General features: G+C 37.3%; 1 protein-coding gene across 7 annotated transcripts in view; it reads right to left on the reverse strand.

Annotated features, from left to right (window-relative positions):
* Nucleotides 1-757: 757 nt before the first annotated feature.
* Nucleotides 758-20,311, reverse strand: part of HTT (huntingtin) — a 70,975-nt gene continuing 51,421 nt past the window's right edge. For 4 of the 7 annotated variants that reach the window (XM_085545765.1, XM_015862635.3, XM_085545764.1 and 1 more), the window contains 20 exons: nucleotides 19,496-19,709; nucleotides 19,145-19,290; nucleotides 18,453-18,630; nucleotides 18,071-18,166; nucleotides 17,011-17,198; nucleotides 15,897-16,023; nucleotides 15,398-15,498; nucleotides 14,548-14,702; nucleotides 14,035-14,174; nucleotides 13,806-13,888; nucleotides 12,859-12,989; nucleotides 12,532-12,661; nucleotides 11,612-11,767; nucleotides 10,093-10,283; nucleotides 9,581-9,695; nucleotides 9,054-9,267; nucleotides 8,789-8,894; nucleotides 6,444-6,606; nucleotides 5,683-5,843; nucleotides 758-5,325 (listed from right to left, as the gene is read on the reverse strand). In XM_085545765.1, coding sequence (XP_085401891.1) covers nucleotides 5,112-5,325; nucleotides 5,683-5,843; nucleotides 6,444-6,606; nucleotides 8,789-8,894; nucleotides 9,054-9,267; nucleotides 9,581-9,695; nucleotides 10,093-10,283; nucleotides 11,612-11,767; nucleotides 12,532-12,661; nucleotides 12,859-12,989; nucleotides 13,806-13,888; nucleotides 14,035-14,174; nucleotides 14,548-14,702; nucleotides 15,398-15,498; nucleotides 15,897-16,023; nucleotides 17,011-17,198; nucleotides 18,071-18,166; nucleotides 18,453-18,630; nucleotides 19,145-19,290; nucleotides 19,496-19,709 — 3,009 coding nt within the window. In that variant the 3' untranslated portion in view covers nucleotides 758-5,111. Of the gene's footprint in view, nucleotides 5,326-5,682; nucleotides 5,844-6,443; nucleotides 6,607-8,788; nucleotides 8,895-9,053; nucleotides 9,268-9,580; nucleotides 9,696-10,092; nucleotides 10,284-11,611; nucleotides 11,768-12,531; nucleotides 12,662-12,858; nucleotides 12,990-13,805; nucleotides 13,889-14,034; nucleotides 14,175-14,547; nucleotides 14,719-15,397; nucleotides 15,499-15,896; nucleotides 16,024-17,010; nucleotides 17,199-18,070; nucleotides 18,167-18,452; nucleotides 18,631-19,144; nucleotides 19,291-19,495; nucleotides 19,710-20,311 lie in introns of those variants that run through there. The other 3 variants (XR_014945524.1, XR_014945525.1, XR_014945526.1) reach the window with 3 other exon arrangements.

Raw genomic sequence — 20,311 nt, forward strand, 5'->3', positions numbered from 1 at the left:
GCGCTTCATCCTCCTGCGTATAGTGAACCATCTTCACTCTTCAAAACTTAAACTGCTGCTCTTCTCCAAGTGAAGAACAAAAGCTGAAGACTATCATTCAGCTCAAACAAACGGTGACAGGAGCAGCTGTTACTACCAGCCAGCAACGCTGACAAGGAAAAACGTGTGAAAAAGTTACTTTGACCAAGAATGAAACCAGCACGTGCTTGGTACATTAAACTACTGCTGTTAAAGCTTATTCCAGAACTTCCAAAGAACAGCCAAGAGCTGCATAGTTAATCAAAACAAGATGTCTCTAACAGTCGAGTTCTGCAAGAGATCCACCAGTGCTCAGCAGCAGGACCACCCAGAAACGTCTTTTAAGATGCAGGCCCAATGGAAAGCCTAACAGCTGGGGAATCAAGCTTAGGCAAGTTAAACCATTTCTTCTCCAGCGTAAGATAATCTCCCCCATAGGACTGCTGCAGATAAAAACATCCTCATCCAAAAATACAGCTGTACGCTTACATTTCACCTTTTCTGATCTCAGAGTTTTGGCAACCGTGACTATTAGATATAATTAAAAGCTCAGTTGTGATAGTTTTCTTATTGCAAACAGCACTGAGATTCTGAAGCACGCCTACAACTGCAGATAATTCAAGTATTCTTGCATGCTGTTAAGATACTCCATATTTGATAGCTGCTGAAAAGGAGACACCAGGGAAAAACACAGTGAGAATGCAACAAGACTTCTTTTAAATAAACAGAGAAAAATGTCTTACAGCAATAGTTGTATTTTATTTTCTCTTTTAGTTTCAAATTGCAGTATTTTTCAGCATTTCTTTAAACTTAAACATACATCTAAAATCATATGCTTTCCTTTTATTTTGAGTACAATTGTTCTTTGGGTTGGGGCTCCAAGCTTTCGCTCATCACTGCCCTCAAGCTCTATAAGACAACAGCACAGGGTGCTGCACATCACATGCCTTCGCCTTGTCCTTCGTCAGGCTGACCCAACTTGATGTTACACGTACACAGACCGATGGCAATGATCAGCTCACACAAATGCACATGAAAGAAAGCAGCGCATGCTTCACAAATGCTCTGCAGCATTCATACCCTGTCGACATGAATACAACTAAAACCTGACATACTACAGAAGCTCTCCTGGGTATGACTGTGGGATTCTCAAGATTTTCCGATGGATGCTTCAAAGTAGCATGCACAAAGAGTTCACCTGAAATCTCGGTATAAGAGTAGCATATTGAACTTCCCAGTAATTTTGCTACATTGCTTACTCTAGTTCTTACAGCAGCTTGCTCTTTTTACCTCGAAAAGAAGGAAACTATCTAAATTAGAGTACCAAAGTGCCTTGCTCCTTTATAACGTTTATCATCCGTATCTCTGTAACCAGAACTGTTTAAAAGAGCAAAGCACTAACCATTGTCACATAGTTATTTCTATCATTAGTGCAAATTTTGCTCGGGATTGTACATGAAAAAGTCTCTTTTATGCAGTGAATGTACTTGAACCAACACCTTTTACTCCCACCTCATCCCTTTCAACCGCTGGGTAAGATTCTGAATGACCAAATTTAATCAGGTTGCTTATTGCTGTATTTATTGCTCGTCATACTCTAAAAATTTCTTATATTTAGGAAGCATAAATGCTTAGGTGTGACAGCTCCACAAACGTCTAAGACAAAAAATGTCTGCTGCTCTTGGAGAGCTGCCTTTGCAGTGCTTTTGACACAACCTCCTTATCTGCTTTATGAAGTTAACAGCTGTTTACAAAGGAGGACGGTAAGACAGAAGGTAAATCTATTAAGTACGAACAAATTTCTTTTAATCCAAAAGCTTCCACTCATTCCCCACTTGGTTTATTTAATCTGCTCAATCATTACTTCATGCCTAAGGAACGCTCTGTTTTTTAAGAAACAAAAACTTCTTGGTATTGAGAAGGCATTTCTACCAAAGCAGGAGTACTGCGCAGTCACTTTAGGGAAGAAACAACATCTGAGTATACGCTCAAGAGAAGATTTAAACACACTCACATTCAATTTCAACTGGCAAAAAGCGTAAGTAGAAAAGAAAATTCTCTGAATACTTTCAGCAATAAATTATTTTAAATGTTTTGCTCTTTTTTTTCTACTTTAAATCCAACATCAGGATTTCTTGGTGACCGCTGCTCTGCTGTTTTGTTCTGTTGTTGCAGTCCCCATCACAGACCTCTCAACTCTTTTGTCGCTACAAGCAGGAAGGAGTGATCTCAAGTACAATTTCACTCTAGAAAAAAGGAGAGTGGGGAAAGCAATAACAGGAAGAGGATAGCAAAGTGTGCTGCAGGTGACGTGTTAGATTTGAAGCACTACTCGTGTGCCTGTTTCCACACTAGGAGGGCCCTTATTCCCTACAGGTCACTGAGAACTTCTAAAAGGAGCTGCTGTTCTTTAGAAGTTCCAGAAACATTTTTCAGGAGGTATACATATATATAGGTATATGTATACTATATATATATATACACACACACATAGTATGACAAATCTCCAAGAGAAGTTCAACATACGGAGTAATTACTAGCAGTGAATCCATGAGTGTAAAACTGACTGCATCAGCTCTAAAGCTTGCCTAGAACTGGGTGATGCAACTATTTGCTTAAAGGCCATCTGAGGAAAAGGGGCTTTGTCACATCAGATGCTTCTCATCCAGCCATGCTGACGGCTTGGTTCAATACATCCTTTCAGTGGTTGGAAAGATTCTATGGCAAGATCCAAATGAGTTGGTTTGGAAAGTTTCATAAAGGGACTAGCTCCCGTTATCCCAAAGTGAAGTAACCAACTAGTCCGTGTTAATCATGAGGAGCTTAAAATTATGAAGAATTGAACAGTTTGTAACACAACACATACTGTTGGTGAGAATATGACTAACCTGATGCTTAAAAAATATATTAAAATCTATTTTAAATTTTGGAAAATAGCTTACAAAAATATCTTCACTTAAACTATATATCATACAAAAACTGACTGGTGTGTGGGTTTACAGTACAAAACGATTACTGGTGGTTACAAAAGGGAACAGTGATCTATAGTACCCTCAACGAATGCGCAGGGCATTATATCTCACTGCCTTGAATTAGTCTCTTGTGAGAATTAAGATAATTTCCAATGCAACTCAAAACTTTCAAACAGTATCTATTAAATCTTTTTCTGAACTCCTATTCAGCTTCTTTTAAAAATCACCACAGTGCTGTGGCCCAAAAAATAAGAGTAACCCAACTAAGGGCAGAAATAATTGCTCTAGATAATAAGATCTGTAGAGAGCTAAATACAGCAATGTCTACAGTTGTTTCTACTGCCCATATTATCAGTTTTGCCTTTTTAAGAGGAAGTGACGCCAGTGGACAATTCCTTTTAAATCAATTTATGGGCAGGAGTAACAATTTTTGGTCTAGATTGGAATTAGTTTAAATACACGGGTTTAATAAATACAAATATACACATCTGTATACATTAAATGTTGTCACGTGTATAATTTCCACATATACATTATATACAGAAATACATACAAGCACATGCTCCTCCTGACAACACTATCTCATTTTTCCAAGTGTCACCAAAAGGTGAGATAAGAAATAGAAGAAAGGTTAAATATAGGACATGACCAAAAACCCAGCTATCGTTTTTTCTATAATTAAAGAATTATAATGCAACTGAAGACAAATGCTGTGCTTTCCCCATGTAACGCTCACAAATCAATCGGGTTTCCTGGGTAAAAGCTAAATCTGGCCCTGTGCAGTGCTATAAGATCCTTGATATTTGTACTGTGTGTCTAAAGCGTTATGTGTATGACAGGTAATAAAAGCAGTTGTGTAATCTAACACCTTAGCCAGTCCCAAAGTAGACCACAGCAGCCTCCTGATTCTCAACTGCTAGTACAAATTTGTTCAATGTGAGAGTGGTTTGAATCCAGTTGACTCCATGGTCTCAGTTAGGAAAGGTCAGATGGTTATTGACTACTGGGGAGTTTGCACTATTGTCTCTTAATTGTCTTAAATGCTGTGCAACAGGTAAGAGCCATTTCTTGAGTATACAAAAGTCTGATTCAAAACAACTAGTCCTCTCTTTTACCATAACATCTCAAAATAAAGGAATTCAAAAGCTACAAGTGGACCACAAGAATGCCTCCTTAATACAGCCACTCAAGACGCATTAAATCAACATATTCCAGTTTTAAAGCACTTTAAGAAAAAGTGAGATGCAAAACAAGATGTAATCTGTACATTAAGATGGATTTTCAAAAGGAACATAAATCTGAGCACAAGGAAAAATGAGGACAATACAGATGTTGAGACATTCAGTAGCGTGGCTTCTGTTCATCTCAAATTACAGCACAGCTCATGCATCACACATCTTACAATTTTACATACTGTACATGATATAGAAATAGAAATATTTAAGTTAAAATTTCTTTTACTGATATACTGTACTCAAATTTTAAATCCTGAGAGGAAAAAAAAAAAGTGTGGTAACGTATGTGCACCACATCTCTGATACCACCAACACGTGCACCACAGGATATAAGAAATTCTAGAGAGGAATTACATGCTGGAAGTGTAACTCATGAAAGCCATCGTTTCTTGTCCTTGTTTGGGAGAGACAATTCAATTCAATAACCTATTTTGTACTACACAACTGTATATACATGTACATAAAACGATGGAGTTTTCTAACGACTGCAGCTTGCAATAATGGAGTGTTTCTGTCAGTTTCTTACCAGCTGCAACACGTGGCTTCAGCAGAACATTAGGAAGAACAATACCAGTTACCTTGCATGTAGCACTTAATCACAGTTTACAGTTAGTAAATCTGTCTCAGGTTAGTCCCAAACATCACTTGTAGAACATGGACAACTCCACCCACATGGGTCTTGTGTCAAGAACAATAAAAGCTACACTAGAATTTTCAGGTGATTTCCAGTGCTACAGAGCACTTCTCCATGCATTCTGGAAGAAAATAAGTGGCAGGTCCATGTTTATCACAAGTGCAACCACAGATACTTCCTCAATCTCACATTTTTAATAGTTCATCTCAGATTCCAACACTGGCCATGCAATTTCGTTATGCATCGGGACATTCAACATGCTGTGACCTTGTGGACATTCTGCAAACAAGTTAGGAGGCGATGATATGGGGTTCCTGGAGATGCCACCACCTCAAACACTGACTGAAAAGCCCTCCGATCTAATTCTTCATCAATCTGATGTCGGTAGAAGTCCATGGCCACCAAACAGAAGATATTAACATCCACTTGCTCCAGTTTTCCCATTCTGCTGATAATATGTGGAAGACTGAGATGTAAGTTAAGGTCAGAAATGACAGAATTTAATCACATTTGGTTTACTACTTTAAACACTGCTCTCCAATGAAGCGGTGTATATTTGAGTTCACTAGCAATGTGAAAAACACTTTCATGTGTTCACTGAACAGCTACTGCATAAATCCTATTTCTTCAGCAGCTTAACACAATTTTTTTATTTCCAGAAACTTACGTTTAACCTAGCAGCAGTCTTTATCTAATGGAGGAAATGGTGCAATTAGTCTGAACTGCCTACAGCAGTTATTACTTTTGCCATCCTAAGCTATAAATATCCTTTACAGAATCACATTTACCCAGAAGTGACACACATTCGGGCTGTTTAGGATACATTGCTGAAATCCATTGACTGGTGGAAGCACTGACAAAAAAGCAGGAAAGACTCCACATTGCCATTGCCACAGGTGTCCTCTGTGTGAAATTAGAGAGAGACAGCATCACCCAGTCACGGACCATTGAGGACTGCCCAGTGGTATGTAGCGTCTGGAACACCTGCAAAAATATTTTATGTAGGAATAATGACAAGACATACAGACATGGGAAGAGTTGAGTTTCTCTTTTGAAGGTTTACCTCATCTACAGAGCTCTGAGGTTCACAGAGCTGTTGGAGATAACTCTGACAAAGTGATTCTGCAGAGTGGACTCGTGACACCTGTGGCAAACTGAAGCGAGCACACAAAAAGCAAGACCTGCATTTTGTCTCTGTTTTTAATACATAAAGGGTGGTGCATACATGCACGAGTACAATAAGTAGGTGATGGAATGCGGAATACCAAGAAGCCCAACTATGTCTGCCAGAAACTTGGCTGGTTTCATAAGACCAGATGACCCAGAGTGGCTCCTCAAGACCAGAAGAATCTGAGCAGAATAATCCCTGCTATTAATTTTCCCATTAATTTTCCTTTATCAAGGTGATTCTAGATCCGCCACTACCCCCAGAACACAAAGTTCACAGCAGTGAACTGCTGAATAGCTTATTAAATCTAGTGAAAATTATATTTGCCCCTTGTATTCAAGTACTGAAGACTGAAGAGCTGTCGCTTACTTAACAGTTCTCTGAAACCTGTAAGGAAAAAGACAGACATACATTACCTTATAAACTACTGTTGCCATAAATTGTGGATAAGGCTGCTGGTTGGATAGAAATTCTCCAATAACTTTATTCATTACATCTTGTGGAGGAAAAAAGTCATCAAGGAACTGTGGAAGAATTCGGGCCACGACTCTAGCTTCAAAAGGAAACCCCTTCCTGATCCTAAAAATAATAGAAAAATAACGATTTATGATTTAATTCCAGTGAACATCTTGTTAATTTTCAAATTAATTGCAATAGGAAGAATACTCTGTTTTCATCTTTAGATAGGCAAGTCTTAAACAAGAATTCAAGACTTCACCTCATCTTACACTAACAGTGTAGCCTAAGAAATGTAAAAAGCTATAATAAGTTCTTAGAAGTTATTCCCTCACCTGCCCCCCAAACTTTTTTCCCCACTCCCTTTCTCAAGTAGCCAATGTTTTCTAAACTACTTGTTTAGAGACAAGATTTCACAATACAAATACTGATAAAGTTTAATGAGAATAAAAAAAAAAAAGATAGGGAGATCACTACTACTAATTATCAGAAAAAAGACCATTCTCTTCAACATCTTTATCAGTGACCTGTAAAGGGGGACTGAGCACTCCCTCAGCAAGTCTGTAAACTGAGTGACACTGGTACAACAGAAGGAAGAGCTGCCATCCAGAGTAAAACTTGCAAAGTGAACCCACGAGAACCTAATGAGGTTCACCACTGTCCAATGCAAGGTTTGTGCAGACCAGGATAAGAACTCATTGATACCAGCACTGAGGAGGACTATGGGATTCTGATGAACAGATAGATGTGAGTGTGCACTTGCAGCCAACAATGTCATCTATATCCTGGACTGCATCAAAAGAGGTGTGCAAGGTGAGGGAGGTGATTGTGCTCCTATACTCTGCTCTTGTGAGGCCCTATCTGCAGTACTGCATCCAGGTCTGGGGCCAACAGCACAAAAAGAACATCGTTAGGGAGCAGGTTCAAAGGAGGTGACAAAGACTGAAGCACCTCTCCTATGGAGAAAGGTTGAAGGAGCTGGGCTTGCTCAGACTGGAGAAGAGGAGGCTCTGGGGAGACCTCACTGCAGCTTTCCAGTACTTAAAGTGTGCTTATAAACAGGAGAGAGACTTACTTTATACTGATAGCAACAGGACAAGGAGGAATGATTTTAAACTAAAAGATGGGAGATTTAGATAACAAGAAGAAATTCTTTACTCAGAAGGTGGTGAGGCACTGGAACAGGCTGCTCACAGAAGCTGTGGGTGCCCCATCCCTGGAGGTGTTCAGGGCCCTGGACCCTCTAATGTAGTGGTTGGCAGCCCTGCCCACAATAGGGAGTTGGAACTGGTTAGAGATGGGCTTTAAGGTCCGTTCTGCGATAAGCAGAACCTTGATTTTCATTAATAACATCTTAGCATATTTTTAACTCAACACCAGAATGACTAATATATAACAGAGAAAAGCACTGTAAAATGGGGAAATCTTCAATTTAAAGGCTATCTTATTTAATGAACACAGACTGAAAAATCTTCCTAATAAACACCGCATCTCTCAGTGTGCTAAGGTCAAGCTAGTAACTATTGTAGGGAATAATCATAAGACATTTTCTGCTTTTAGTATTCCTCTGTTTGTTTTACTAACTTTTTGGAGTGATTTTTTCAAGCAAAGCTCCAGCTCTGTTCTCACTGAATGCAGAACTGAAACCCTCATTCAGTTTTATGGAAAAAACATTGAACACAAACACACACACACACACACAAGCCAGTCATTATGCCACAAGCTACTAGGCAAAATTTAACATGCTATGCTCACTTAACACAGCTTGAGATTGTCAGATCAGAACAGAGGTTATGAAATATTTCCATTAAACGAGTTCCATGTGAATACAGAAATTTTTCTGTAGCCTTACACTGCAGTTACTTAACAGCCTTGGAAAGAGCAACACGTGGGTGGGGGAAGAGGAAAAAGAGGTTTTAAACTCTTAAGGATGGTTTCAAAGATTATTTCTTGTAAACTGGGGTTTATATCCTTGATTACACAGAAGACATCCTGAAAAGCACTTAAGAGTTTGACCTGAAGGGAGCTGGAAATATGTTTATAAAGTATTATGGTTTGTGCAACACTGAGTATCAGTTAGGACATGTCTGTTTTCCATTTACATTCTTGTACCTTTGAGCTGTGTTCAACAATTCCATCAGTGTTACTGTATATATGACAAGTATCAATTTTAAGCAGTGGTAAGCAAAGCAATAACATTAATTAAATATTGGAACGGTCAAACAGAGAAGTGAGGAGACAGTGCCCAAGAATCATTTCCCCATTGGTGCCCCATGACACATTTTATCACGTTTTATCCTCTCACCTATCAAAAAGAACAGATACTCGTTCCATAGCCACGATCACAGATTCACTGTCGGGGGCTGCAGGATTTGCATCTGTGGAACGACTTGGGCTGACTTTTTCCTTTCCTAAACCAAAATAATTTGTTACAAATTTACTGCAAATGCCAGAATAAGATCTTTTTATCCTTGCTTAGTAAGAACAATAGAAAAAAAATAAAAAATAAAATTAGCACTGTTAGTAAGCTAGTCATCCAGCACATCAAAAGGTATTTAAAAAACAAATACCTGTGTACATGCAAGTCAGCATTAGCCCAAGAGCTGCCATTGCTCTGTGGGGGCTCTGCACATTCACTCTGTCAACACTCAGTTTAACCAGAGATTCACTGTCCAGCCTGGAAAGCTGCTCTGAAAGGAGGAGTCGTTCTAATCCCCTCAGGACACAGTGGTAAATAATGGATGGTGTTGATTCATCGCTTCCAGACACCATGACTCCACACATCTGAAATAGAGAAAAAGTTGGGAGGTATTGGTAATAGGTGAATGGTTGGACTGGATGATCTTTTAGGTCTTTTCCAACCTTGGTGATTCAATGATTTTATGATAAAGCCATCTACTTGTTTTCTGAGGTGTGCTTAAGTCACCTTCTAGCAGCATGCTGTTACAACTTGTGTCTGAGGAACTGAATTGTAGGACTGCTGTTTAAGGGAAGCCTGATGAAAGTAAAAATCACAAAAATTAAGTCAAGAGTTAAAGATATTATGTGGCGATCCCAAGTTACATAATTTCCTGTGACTGTGGTCATTACAACATACCTGTATAATTCCTGCAGAGAATTCAGGTCCTACATCCGATGGATAGTTCTCTATCAAATAGAATGCAGCTGCACACATTACTAAGATATGCTGTTGGTTATGGACAGTCACACAACTGTAAATAAGAAAAAACACTAGTAGTTATTTACACAAGTTATCTAGGTCAGGAATTGAGACAATAAGAACAAGCCGTAGAAATAGCAGGTATTTTTTCCACCTAAAATTTATGCAGTTTTTAAACAGCAAACTGCACAGAGAATCTCCAAGTGTTTTGCACAAACTCGTCACATGCTGTAAGAGAGCACTAGTTTTCATGGAAACTCCCAGCTTTTCCTACTTCCAATAAGGCAAGCCTAGAAATCTTTACAAACTTTCATTTTTTCTTTTGTTAGTTTTTATAAGTCAGACTAAAGTAAGCCAGTTTACTTAGATGTCTATTCTTTCACTTAAAACAAACAAAACCTCCGTTTCTATTAAGTAAAGGAGATGGTGGGAGGGGAGAAAAGTCTTACTGGGCTACAGCTCTCAAATTGGAGAGTAAATACTCGCTGATGATTGGAATGAGTTGCTTTGCTGTCTCATCAAGCAGGTCACACTCGAGGATATAAAGAATTCCATGCAGAGCCCCGATTCGACTTGGCATATGGGTGCTTCTTAAAGTAGATTCCAGCAGTCGACTTACTGGTTCAGCCACAGCTTTATCCTAAAACATTCAAAATAAGCACTCATTACAAATAAACACAAGTGAATCTTGTCATGTGGAAATACCTGGAAAAATTAAAGATTAGCAAAACTGAGACTGGCTTAAAATAGTACTCGGAATCAATGTCACAGGATAATACATCAGGTAAGAGATGACTTGCACATTAAAAGACTGAATTAATGTCATCAAAATAACTTTTTACAAATAATATGCACTATCTCACAATTTATAACCAACAAAGAGTGCATAGTTATACATGCTATGAGGGATGCATTACTTGTAAGACCTGAGCTGGAAACTGTCAGGATCATAGAATGGCTTGCATTGGAAGGGACTTCAAGGATCATCAAGTTCCTAAACTGTTTTAAAAGCTGTTAAGTGCTGACAGCCTGTGTACAAATGAATACTCTGCCATCTACTCAACTAATACTCCACTTATTTTTTCTTCCAGATGAATGGCACTTAGTTCTGCACATCCTTCTATCCACCTCTCCAATATTTAGCTAGTACTGTATACTTTACCAAAGTACAAAAACCTACTCGAATACCCAAAAATTATCCTGTACTGTTGGATTTGAACAGTGAAGTCTTATTTTACTTGCAACCTATTTTAAGTGTTCAGAAGAAAATATTTTTGCTTTATTTTGATATTTGTGAAGCATTTAAAATACAGGCCAGTTTTAGAACATGCTCTTTTTAAGGAAATTTTGAACTTGACAGAGCACGGGACAACATGCAGCTCTCAAATGGAGTTAACCTTTTATTTTCTCCCACTTACAGAGATACGTAGCTGTTCACTTGTGAGAAAGTGTTATTAACTCACTGAGTGGGTAATTGCAGCACAGTCAGAACAAGATGATCTCTACAACTCCTTTAGCATGTCTGGCATCACTTCCACAGCATTCCCTTGTGCAGGTGCTGCTGCTACTCAAAGTACTGTCCCAGAATGTTTTAAAACCTTTCTAATCACTAATTATCAATACACTTTTACGGTAGTTTCATATGGAGTTTATAGAAACGTCAGCTCATTGTTTTCAGAAGAGGCCCCATCAGAAATGTCCACTGAAAGATACTATTCTTCTCTGGCATACATAGTTAAAGAGAGTAACATTAATTTGCATTAAAAAAATGTACATTCCTGGAATGACATAAAAGAAGTTTAAAAAAAGCGAGGGAAAGAAAAGAGATGCATGACTATCAAGTTAAGTGTCTTAATTTCTTAAAACAAGAAAGATCAACAACAACTGTCAGATTCTGCAGTGGAAGATAAGGACTAGTACACCTACACACACATCAGTTTGAAATAAGATTCCATGAGAATTTCTTACCATCCCAAGAACAGCTGCAGCCTTACAAGTAGCTGGTATCAAATACTGTATAAGAATCTCATCTTCTGATGGATGCACCTTTCGCAATTCTGTCAGTGTTGTGTACATCATCTCAAACTGATTTCTTTCTGTAAATAAGTCCGATACTGCCAGGAGCTACGCACGAATTAAAATTGAACACATAAAAAGCCCATTAGTAGTCCCTTAAAAGAAGCCTCTCCTTTAATTGTTAACAAACATCCTTCAATTGACCAAGATGTTTGGAAAAAGAATTGTTAACTTGTGCAGAATTTTACCATTCATTCCAGTAAAAAATTACCTCAAAATGGTCATTTCCCCCCCCCCCCAACAAAGTTTACAAAATCAAATCCACTACAGTAGGTCATTCTGTAAAATGAATGAACACTGCCATTTACAATGTGTTAGAACTCCCAAAACTACACTATACATAATGTCCTGCAAAGACAGTTTAATCTAGGCCTTCTTATTAGCATGTAATGCCTATCGAGACACTTTATTTATTTATTCTTTAGTTTTGTCTGTGTACTTAGTCACTTTAGTCCTTCCATACATACACCGTTTTTTGACTTTTTTTTTTTTTTAATAGGAAGAAAGAATCAGCAAAACCCTGAAATCTTTTTTTTTTGTAAACAATCCAGTTTAAAAGGACTGTCACACGACATTAAGATATCTGTAATGTAGTAGCTAAATACTCAAATCCAGGTTATTTCAAATGCTGTAATGATATAGCTGTGCAAGTTATATTTCCGCACTACCGATACAATATCACTGCCAAGAAAAAACAGTTCTTTAAAAAAAGTCAGCACTTCTTACATGCTAAAAGATCCTTTACAAATCATGTTTAACTCCAAAGATTTGTTAACATATACTCAACCACTCAGAACAATGTTTTAACTTACTGATCGCACCACTTCACTGATCAGTATGACTGGCGTTCTCTTGTTAGGGCTTGATGGCAATATCCACTGACTGTATAGTTCAAGTAAGAACTGAGAACAAGAATGTATATCTACACCAGCCCGATGCTTCCTGCAAAGCACAATAAGCAAGGGTTAAAATGGCTATTCTTAAGCCCCGTCAAAATGCTTAGTTTGAAGGGTTTTAGTACTTATATTTTTATCTTATTTGCATCCTGAACCTGACTAAATAGGCTTTTATACTTAACTGTGAATTTTGATTATTAGTCCTCTAGGTTATTTGATAAGTTAAAGGAGAGGATAACATACCTGGTGTTAATAGGAGAGGTTGGTGGTGAGGAAGGAACAGGTACGTCATTCTCATCTTCCTCATCCTCACCCCACTCTTCTTCTCTCAATGGAGTGATATTATTTCCTAACCATATGGAATGTATAGAGACCTTACAACAAGAAAAAAGAGAAAGGCAATTCACCATTCAACGTCCTCGGTCAGATTAATAAAATTCCAGAAGTCCAATATATTTTTCATTTTAATTATGGGCAATGATCATAGCCTCAACATCTACGTGAATGGCACATCACAATTTTATTTTAAAGCTTTTCAATGTTTTAGTTGAAATTGGTACAATCTGCGTATATCAATCAAAGTTAACATACTAGATCTTAAATCTGAAGCAAAGTGAATGTATTTACAATTCATATCGAGCAAGAAAATAATTAAGAACAGTAATGACTGCAATTCAAATTAATTGCAATTTAACCTTTCTTCTGAAACAAGAAAAGAATGCAATGTTAATTACTTTCACTCAAGCTATCTATAAAAAAAAGCCTCTATGTTCTTCAGGTTTTCTTTATAAAATTTAAGAAAATCCCTACACTGGTTGTATTTAAAGTTAAAATAACATTGCATATTTTATGTCCACTCAATTTCTCTTTTCCTAAGAACGACTGCATGCTTGCAATAGCAAATGAAAATTCAGGAGCTGAAGTTAAACCTGATGCCACATGGGCTTTTTAACACATAGGGCTGAAGAATAGAATAATTCCATAGCTGGCTCAAAGGCTGAGCACACTCACAAAAGCAGAAGTTCTGAGAGGTGGATTAAGTGGCTGAGAGGAGTCATGCAATTATGATCTACTCTTAATGTCAGAGGCCTTCGTTTAAATTTAATGTTAAACTACATTTCTGAACTGGATTTTCAAGAATTAGAAGAAAATGTAATAAAAGCCAAGTTCAAAGTTAAGTTTTAACAAACCTGCCCCAGTTTATAATCCATATCTCCGATTTCTCGTTCAGTATTGATTTGCAATAAGAGTTTTTCATGGCTGATAAGAGCACCTATAGCAAAACAGAAGGCATTTTTAAAAAATATGTACATCTTAAAATGGCTTATTTTCCAGCAAACTGGGTTTCAAACTCCTTACAGCATCATTTCTACTTTTTAAATCTAAGAGAAATTCACTCACTCCCACAAAGGCACCTACCTGTACTAACAGGAGAAAGGGATGGAACGGGGTCCCAAGCTTGATATAAGTGATGAGTAGCAATATTATCTCTCTTAGATACCATTGCTTGTATTTCTTGTTCAACAATTCCCCTGATAACACTTAGCTTCCTCCCAAACCTGAAAACCCAACAGAAACTGATTAAAGCAGATTTTCCCTTTAACAATTTCATGCAAGTCTACTAGAATACTCTAGAATGTTGCATGACTACACTTATGTGCATTTTAAGGGATGCTAAAACTGAGACATGTTTAGAGATAACATTCTGCACACTGTTATCTAGATTTTATGTTGTCTTTTTCCAGATACTGTACTCAGCAAGTTCATGGTGCAAAGTCCATGCGACTCCTATGCAAAAAAGATCCACCTTTATACACTCATTTAAAAAAATACAGTCTGTGCATTTTTGCTATTGCAAGGTTAAGCAAAATGCAATTACATATTAATCACAACTACAAATTTACACATTTCAAAGTAAGTGGAAACAAATACCTTGTGTCCAGAGCTTTTAAAGCTTTGTTGCGAGGTTGCTGTTCCAAACAGCTGACTGCTGGATTGCCTGCAACAGGTATTGTCATTGCACTCAGCACCAAGGAAGTTATGGCTTGTACTGCAAGAACATTAATTTGGGTCCTCTCTGTATCTTCCTGTAAAATGAACTTACTGTAATTTGAATTGGAAAAAAAAAAGAATCCTGAAAACCCTGAATAATGGTTTGTTACCTTCCACTAAATTACCATTTACAAGCCTGGCAACTGGACTTCTTCCTAGCCTGATATCTATCTGACACTGACAGATGCAATGCACACAAGGCACTGCAACTAGCAGAAGCCTCCCTCTATCACTGAAATTCTACATGAATGCTGTTATCCTAACAGCACTAAAACCTCAGGGTGTCCATTTCAGAGTGTTCAAAGCATATATTTTCCTTGTTTGAACCAATCCATTAAGTCACCTGTTGAAATAAAGCATCAAATGAGACCAAATCTGAGTTGGATCATTCTCTGAAAAGTCTGAATGTTAGCTAATTGTATTCACAATGCTGTTAGGGGAAGAACTCAAACTCATCATTGATTTTTCAGCAGCATTTTTCTGGGTATCTTTAACTAGACAGAGTTATTAGTCATATGGTGCTTTCAAACCATGATGCTACAGACTCAGTATTTAGCACCATTGATAGATAGGTCTAGACTCATGGGGACAAGCAGATAAGGAACTAAAACCAGAAATAGCCTCTCCATTTTGGTCACTACTTTCCTGTTTGACAGACTTATTAACAGAAACAGCTTTTCTTAGTTCCATTTAAAATTTAATTTAAAAAACATTCACTGAGCAACATTACCTCTTGTTGGTTCTCTTCTTGGTCCATTACAATAGGCTGAGTTACAAGAACACCAAGTAAAGTAGCCCAGGTCTCTTCAAACTGGGTACGGCTGATCCATCCTAAGAAAACACAGTGATAGCAATTTGTGTCTTACAACATTCAATTTGTAGAAACTATGTGCTAATTCCTACTGCTTCCTCTTCAACTGAGTATTTTTGTAATCACTACGACTGAATTATAAACCATTCTATTTCAGAAAATAAAAAACCGGGAAGGCTCTGAACAATATCAACTTCAGTTTTTTTTTCTTTTTCCTATTTTTACTGTACATTTAGATATTTTGACTGTCCAGAGTTAAAGTATGACATCTATCAGGTTTTAAAAATAGAGAAGCATCCAAAACCTGGACTTTCTTAGAGGACTGACGTAGCACCAAACTCAATTATCTGCTAACTTCAGAGCACAGGGAAAATGCTCAGTAAGAGCCAACTGCATTCAGTCTTAATTTTGTACATACCAAGTGTGTTGATGCGATAGATGAACTCCTTAAAAATTTCTTTCTCTTGAAGAAATTCTACTGGGATCTCAGGAAAAACTGTGCCAAAGTCACCTGCAGGCTTTGGTGACCAGCCTAATTTCCAGACCTGGTGAAATATGAAGAAAGAAAGATTATTACCACTCCAAAACAGTAATAGCACTAACATGACAATAATACTTGCATTTAGCATCATTCAAGTGCAACGAGACATGAATCAGTAAAATAATTCTCCAAATAAAAAAACCATACAGAAAGATTGTGTCTGTCAGAAAGGAGAGACTGAAATACTGTGTCTTAAGGATCCACAATGACATAGTAAAAAAGAGTGATGCAGAATCTAAAAGTACCTGCATGGTATGCCATGGTACCACTACTAAACACTTGAGTTAGTATAGACACTGGGACTACCTCAGCATCCTTGCATTGTTGTGGCACTTAGCATGTGTAAGAGGCCATGCTTTTTACAGTACTGTCTCAAAGTTTGCTGAAATGGACAAGTTCAGGCAAGTCCTGGCCAAGGTTCCAGGACTGCCTTTGTCTGAAATACACAGGAACCAAGGTTCGAGAAATCCCTTTGTTTAGGAGATGGACAAGTCCGGGAGCTACGAAAGGGAGATAAGATACTGATCAATGGCCCTTAAGTGGTCTTTTGTGTTGGCCTATCTCAAGGAAGATGGCCATCCCTGAGGACTAATGGCCCTTAAGTGGTCTTTCTCTCCTGTTGGCTCATCTCAAGGAAGATTGACATCTCTGAGGAAATCACAGGACTCTGACCCTATTATTGAAATATTAAACCCTATCAAGAATCCCAAATCCTTGCCTAATTTTCTTTCAATTACTGACTGAACATTCATTCACACAAGAATGTAAGGAGCAAATTACACCCCATCCTAGTTAGAATTCTTACTGCAAATTAACTTCATTTCATATCTTTACAATGTTCTACTATTTAGTCTCAAAAGCTAAACTGGGTGATCAAAGTAGATACCGATCGAATCCTCACGGTATATAAGTAAAGATACAGTCTAGTTTGTTTATCCAAAAAGTTCTTTAGAAGCTTTTACAACCTGTAAATTAAACATACTGAACGTACCAAGGGAGGCACTCTTGTGTAACTGTTCACTAGAGGCAGCCTTGCTAAACTGATGATGATATTCTTGAGGACAGGAGTAAGAAATGCTGGGATACTGCTGTTTCTATGATGACCCAAAGCCAGGACAGTCTGCAAACATTCCACCATCTCAGCTATCATTTCACAAGCTGCAGTGATGTGTTTCATTTCTTTTGGAGGAGAAAAAGAAATTTGTTTTTATGAATCTATTCAAGACACACCAGTTAAAATCATATAAAAAGAAGCATAAACGCTTAATTAAAATACACGCTGTTTAAGAAGTACAAAACCACACTAAGGATATAGGCAAAGAAACATTCTACAGCAGATAGCTAGTTAAAAAAATACTAGCACCACCTTCCCTGCAATTGTTTGAATTACTTGCCAGTCTTGGGGCTAGAATATCAACAGCTGAGATCTGCCAGCAAAGCAGAAAACATGCAAGTTTCCTAACCCCAGCAAGAGCAAGCCACAGTGAACAGAGCTTTCCTTACAATTTAAAGTGACAAAACTCACTTATCTCATAAGAAAGTACTTTCATAGCTGACTCTGAGCTAGATCTGATAAACACATAAATTCTCCACATGGAAATGAAATTTTATGCTAAACAAGCACAGCTGAATATTGAAGACAATGCTGTGCGCTCTAGAGGATTACACTTAACTTTTACCCAGGACCGTACTACCATTAGAGTAGAAAGGCAAAAAATGAATCTGCCATTTGTTTTAGAAGAAATATTAATAATTAGATTCTACCCTCGTGTGAAATTTAAAAATCTCACAGCATCTTAAAAAGCTCAGTCTGCAGCACGCTGCACAGCTGACAAAACTGCCCACAGAAAAATCTCCATTAACACTGCAAGCTTTCAAGTCAAAAATATACATATGAAATCTGTTGATCTATACTTGGTAAGCATTTATCAAACAGAAGTAAACTTTCAGATGAACTCTTGTTAAAAAAAAAAGGCAGTAATTAAAAGGGGACCTACAAACTTTTCTTGGTTGAAAATCTAAGACAAACGTGGAATTTAATGTTTACTTACTGTGCATGTTTGAATCAACTTCATCCTCATTTAAGCCTCTTGAAGTGTTCTTCTTTCTTTCAGGACTAAGAAGTTGATTTCCAGGTTCAACTGCAACTGAATTTAGACAAAAATATTTAACAGTAGTATCTTTTAAATATCACACATTCCATTTTTATTTATTTTTTTTTAACTTCTAAACCACACAGCAGTTAAAAACCTGCATTTCCAAGGCACTTACTGAGATACAAAATAAACACACAGTTTTAAGTGTTAAATCAAAACACTAAAAGTGTCACAGAAATGATATATGTGTGACACGGGACATACCGCAGACACCCAGCATTGGATCAGTGGAACTATTAACAATGTCTTTTTCCATAGCTGTTCAAATTGGACTCACCTGCTTCTATGATAAACTTAATGCAATTAATTAAGGAGCAAGCATATGTCACATTAACTGCAGAAGCCAGCAAATTCCAGAGGTTCGGCTGCTGTAAAGTCAGACAGCAGCAATCCAAAGCAGCTTGCAGATCTATACTTATTGGAAGTCGGTCATGTATTAAACGCCATGATAATGCCTATGAAAAAAATGAATCATTACCATTAGAACAAAATTCTCAAAACACAGGAATTTATAGTTGAAGGCTCTTCTTGGGTTTTGGTGGTTTTGTTTGTTTACAGAAATATGTAATATATATATTTTTAATCAGTAAGTCGCATAGAATGAATGATTTTGTTTCTTGAGAAAACAGAAAAGTACAAGAAAATTAAGAGCATTATACAGAGGAAAAAAAGAAAACAAAATAAAAACTAAAAAACACCCTTGTCTATCCAATGTCCCAGAAACAGTGCAGGATATTTTTCCAAAATTTAAGATTGTTGTATCATTCAGCCAATCCCTTCTTGCAAAAAGTGACCCTTATCCAATAAGCCCGTGTGATTTTCTGGCACAAATCAAGTAAAAGAACCACCAAATAAACTTCTGCACTAAGACATGTTACCTGGATCAAAATTCACTCCATGGTGATCAATTTAAGTCAAAGTTAGTTACCTCCCAGTATTTCGTCATATCTTTATGTTTTAGTTTCTTACCTCTATTGACATCACTACGAATTTCAGGATATCGTCCTCTTTGTCAGGTGGAACACGGAGACTGGTTGGTAGTTTTGAGAGTAACAACAAATACTGAGCGAGTGCACGACAAAGCGTCATCACAGACTGATACATCACCTCATCGCCTATAAGACAAGACTGGGTGTAATCTAGCAGTTTGAGTTTTTTCTGTCAATAAATGTTTTTTTGGAATTATTTCATAGGCCCTTTTATGCCAAGCATCTTGACTTTTTTTTTTTTTTAAATAGTAAGTTCATGTACTGACAAGACATCTGCAAGCTACCTTTGTAGAGGACAGAATAAACTTTAAAAGACCGTTATTTCTATTACCAAAGATATCGTTTAGTTTTTTCCAGTAGGCCGATGGCTCAGTTGGCAAAAGTGGTTGCAAAACCTGGTGATTGGCAGGAAGGTTTAATACAGTGGCAGACACGTGATCCAGCGTTACCCTCCGAGCTGCTTCAAAAAGGCTACTCTTCTGGTCTCGTGAGATTTCATTCATGCCAAGGCTTAAACAAGGTGCTAATAAGCTCAGGTTGAATTCCTGAAATTAAATAGTAAACAAAAAGTAAATGAACAGCTTTTAAAGAAAAGCAAGCATTTGACAGCACTGTTCTCACAAATTAATATAGTAGTAAATTAATAGTTTATTAATTTACAAGACCTCCACTCTATTATGGCGTAACAGCACCATAACTGAGATCACATTTGTCTTCAGTTTAAATTCGAAACACCAATATCCTGGTCTGCAAGGAAACATCAATATGCCCAGTGCAAGTTTTCAGAACAGAATACAAATATGAATAAAGCTGCTGAACTGTATACAAAGAATCTTCATGAAACTATGCCAAACAAGTAACATTTATTTGTTGATAAACTGATTCTCTTAAAGATTTCATCATAATTAAGTCCAAATTTCTCAGCTGGGCAAACAAGCAAACTTCTGCTGTACTTCCCAGATAAGTTATATTCCTGTTAAGTGAAGCATAAAATAGCTTTGTGTATTCTGCATGAAAACTTAATCCCTTTTTTCTTTTTCCCTAACCTCATACTCAGAAGTTATTAAAACACTTTTGCTGAAACTTTCCACAAACATATCATGGAAAACAAACAGTAATTCAGACCAAAATACTAAATTTGGCAGAA

Source organism: Coturnix japonica, chromosome 4 (genome assembly GCF_054131305.1).
Source record: "Coturnix japonica strain WE chromosome 4, WE-NBRP24, whole genome shotgun sequence".
In the NCBI taxonomy this organism is placed as follows: Eukaryota; Metazoa; Chordata; class Aves; order Galliformes; family Phasianidae; genus Coturnix; species Coturnix japonica.